General features: G+C 55.7%; 1 protein-coding gene across 1 annotated transcript; it reads left to right on the plus strand.

Annotated features, from left to right (window-relative positions):
• The first annotated feature begins 9 nt into the window (after positions 1-9).
• Positions 10-1,493, plus strand: CCL19 (chemokine (C-C motif) ligand 19). Its single transcript, XM_004695835.2, has 4 exons — positions 10-70; positions 774-900; positions 1,100-1,193; positions 1,283-1,493. Exons 1-4 carry the CDS (start codon positions 10-12, stop codon positions 1,301-1,303), a joined length of 303 nt encoding a protein of 100 aa, XP_004695892.2. The 3' UTR covers positions 1,304-1,493.
• Positions 1,494-1,948: the final 455 nt, after the last annotated feature.

A 1,948-nucleotide genomic window follows, 5' to 3' on the forward strand; every position in this document is an offset into this window, starting at 1 on the left:
TCGCGCTCCATGGCTTCTCATACAGCCACACTACTGGCCCTTAGTCTGCTGACTCTGGGGCCCTCCCCTGGTAAGGCTGAGGGGAGCCTGGGGGACAGTGTGGGAGAGAGGGGAGGGGGGACTAGAGCTCAGACTTCCTGGGACTGGATGTGAGGGACACGAGTTAGGTCTCCATGTGTCGGTGAACCTGGGGGTCCCCGTGCCCTATGAGTGTAGGTGTACTGGGCTCTGAATTCTGATGTATCTTTTAGTGTGTTCCAGGGGCTGTAGCTGCCCTTCTCTCTGCAGGCTCTTTTCTGTTGCCTCAGATTCCAAGGCAGATTCCAAGGCAGTTGTATGTTGCCACAACATACATATGCTACAGTGGGAGGGGTGGGGAGAATGGGAGGTTAAAGACTAGGCATTAAACTCTTAACTCTTCAAAAGGCCCTGACACCTGTCTCCTGTCACCCTAACACCCAAGCCTACTGATACTCATGCTGTAACCAATATTAACTATTCATTTGTGGGGAACTGGAGAGCTCTGGTGAAAGAAGCTGGGGTGATCTGGCAGCAGGAACCATATGTGGTGCTCATAGAGGTGGCCATTTACTGCAAGGCTTACAAATACCTCAATACATTTGGCAACCAGCAGGGTCTCATTAGCGCACACTGGTGTAGCAGCCTCCACACACACACACACTTGAGCAGAGTTGTTCTTAATCCCAGTGAGGCCGCACCTCCCTCCTGGGCCCCCTGTGCTCAGCCCACCTTCTTTCTGTTCCCTACCCCAGCTCTGGGGGGCGCCAACGACGCCGAGGACTGCTGCCTGTCTGTGACCCAGCGCCCCATCCCCGGGTACATTGTGCGTGCCTTCCGCCTCCTGCTCATCAAGGATGGCTGCAGAGTGCCTGCCGTGGTGTGAGTTATGGGGGGCAGCACATCAACCAACTCTCCTCTCTCCACTCAGTCCCTGGCTGTACCCCCACCTGCTTACCTCTCTTCTCGCCAAGTCCAGCCCCTTCAGCTAAGTCCCTGAAACAGGCTCCCACATATGGACCCCAGCCTCTGCCCACAAAACTGGGTTCCTATGCTCCATCCACTCTGCTCTCTACTCCAGGTTCACCACACTGAGAGATCGTCAGCTCTGTGCACCCCCAGACCAGCCCTGGGTGAACCGCATCATCCGGAGACTGCAGAAGAACTCTGCCAAGGCAAGTCTGACCTGCCCAGCCCTGTTTCCTCCCTCTGAAACCCTGATCAAGATCCCAGCTCATGACTTGGTATGACCTTCCTCCCCCAGAACAAACAGCACAGCAGTTAACCCAGGACCATCGAGAAGGAGCCTTGTGTCTGAGTGAAGGGATGAGCATCCCCAGGCCCTGAGGAACCAAGGGCCCAAAAGAGGACCAGCCCTCCAGCTCCCCTGCCCCAGCCCTGAGCCAGCGGGGTTCATTGTAGTGTGAACAGAAAAGCAGCACAGATTCTCACTGCCCAGACTGCAATGCTTCTAATAAAACCCACTCACCTAAGACCTGTGCGCTGCGTGTGTGATGTGTGTCCAGGACGACTGGCACAGGGAAGGACAATGGGACAGCAGCATATATTTTCCACCCTGCAGCCTGAACAATCTCCTCACCTACCTCCGCCTAATACCGTGTTCTCACCTTCAGCCCCCACAGTCAGGGCCCAGCCTCACCTCTCCTCAGAGCCCTGTCATGCTCCATGGTTCAGTGACAATTCACTGAATAAGACAAACTCTCCCATGCCTCTCAGATTTTGCTCTCCAGGGCAGGTGTTCAAGCATCCAGGTGTCTCAGGGATCAGGTGTCACTGTGAGGAAGGTAGCTGTGGCAAACCCACTCTCGTGTGGCTGGGGGAGACAGGCTACCATCCACCTCGAATGCCTGGGGAAAGTACCCATCCATCGTCCATGCTGCTCCCTCTGTCTGCAGCACCTGGCTTCCCA

Source organism: Condylura cristata, unplaced genomic scaffold (assembly GCF_000260355.1).
Source record: "Condylura cristata isolate star-nosed mole 26May11 unplaced genomic scaffold, ConCri1.0 scaffold01136, whole genome shotgun sequence".
NCBI lineage: Eukaryota > Metazoa > Chordata > Mammalia > Eulipotyphla > Talpidae > Condylura > Condylura cristata.

Excerpts from the sequence above, each read along its gene's own strand:
- CCL19 (XM_004695835.2), top strand. The coding sequence starts at position 10 with ATGGCTTCTCATACAGCCACACTACTGGCCCTTAGTCTGCTGACTCTG. Across the intron at positions 901-1,099 it reads TGCAGAGTGCCTGCCGTGGT|GTTCACCACACTGAGAGATC; the intron begins GTGAGTTATGGG and ends TCTCTACTCCAG. Across the intron at positions 1,194-1,282 it reads TGCAGAAGAACTCTGCCAAG|AACAAACAGCACAGCAGTTA; the intron begins GCAAGTCTGACC and ends TTCCTCCCCCAG.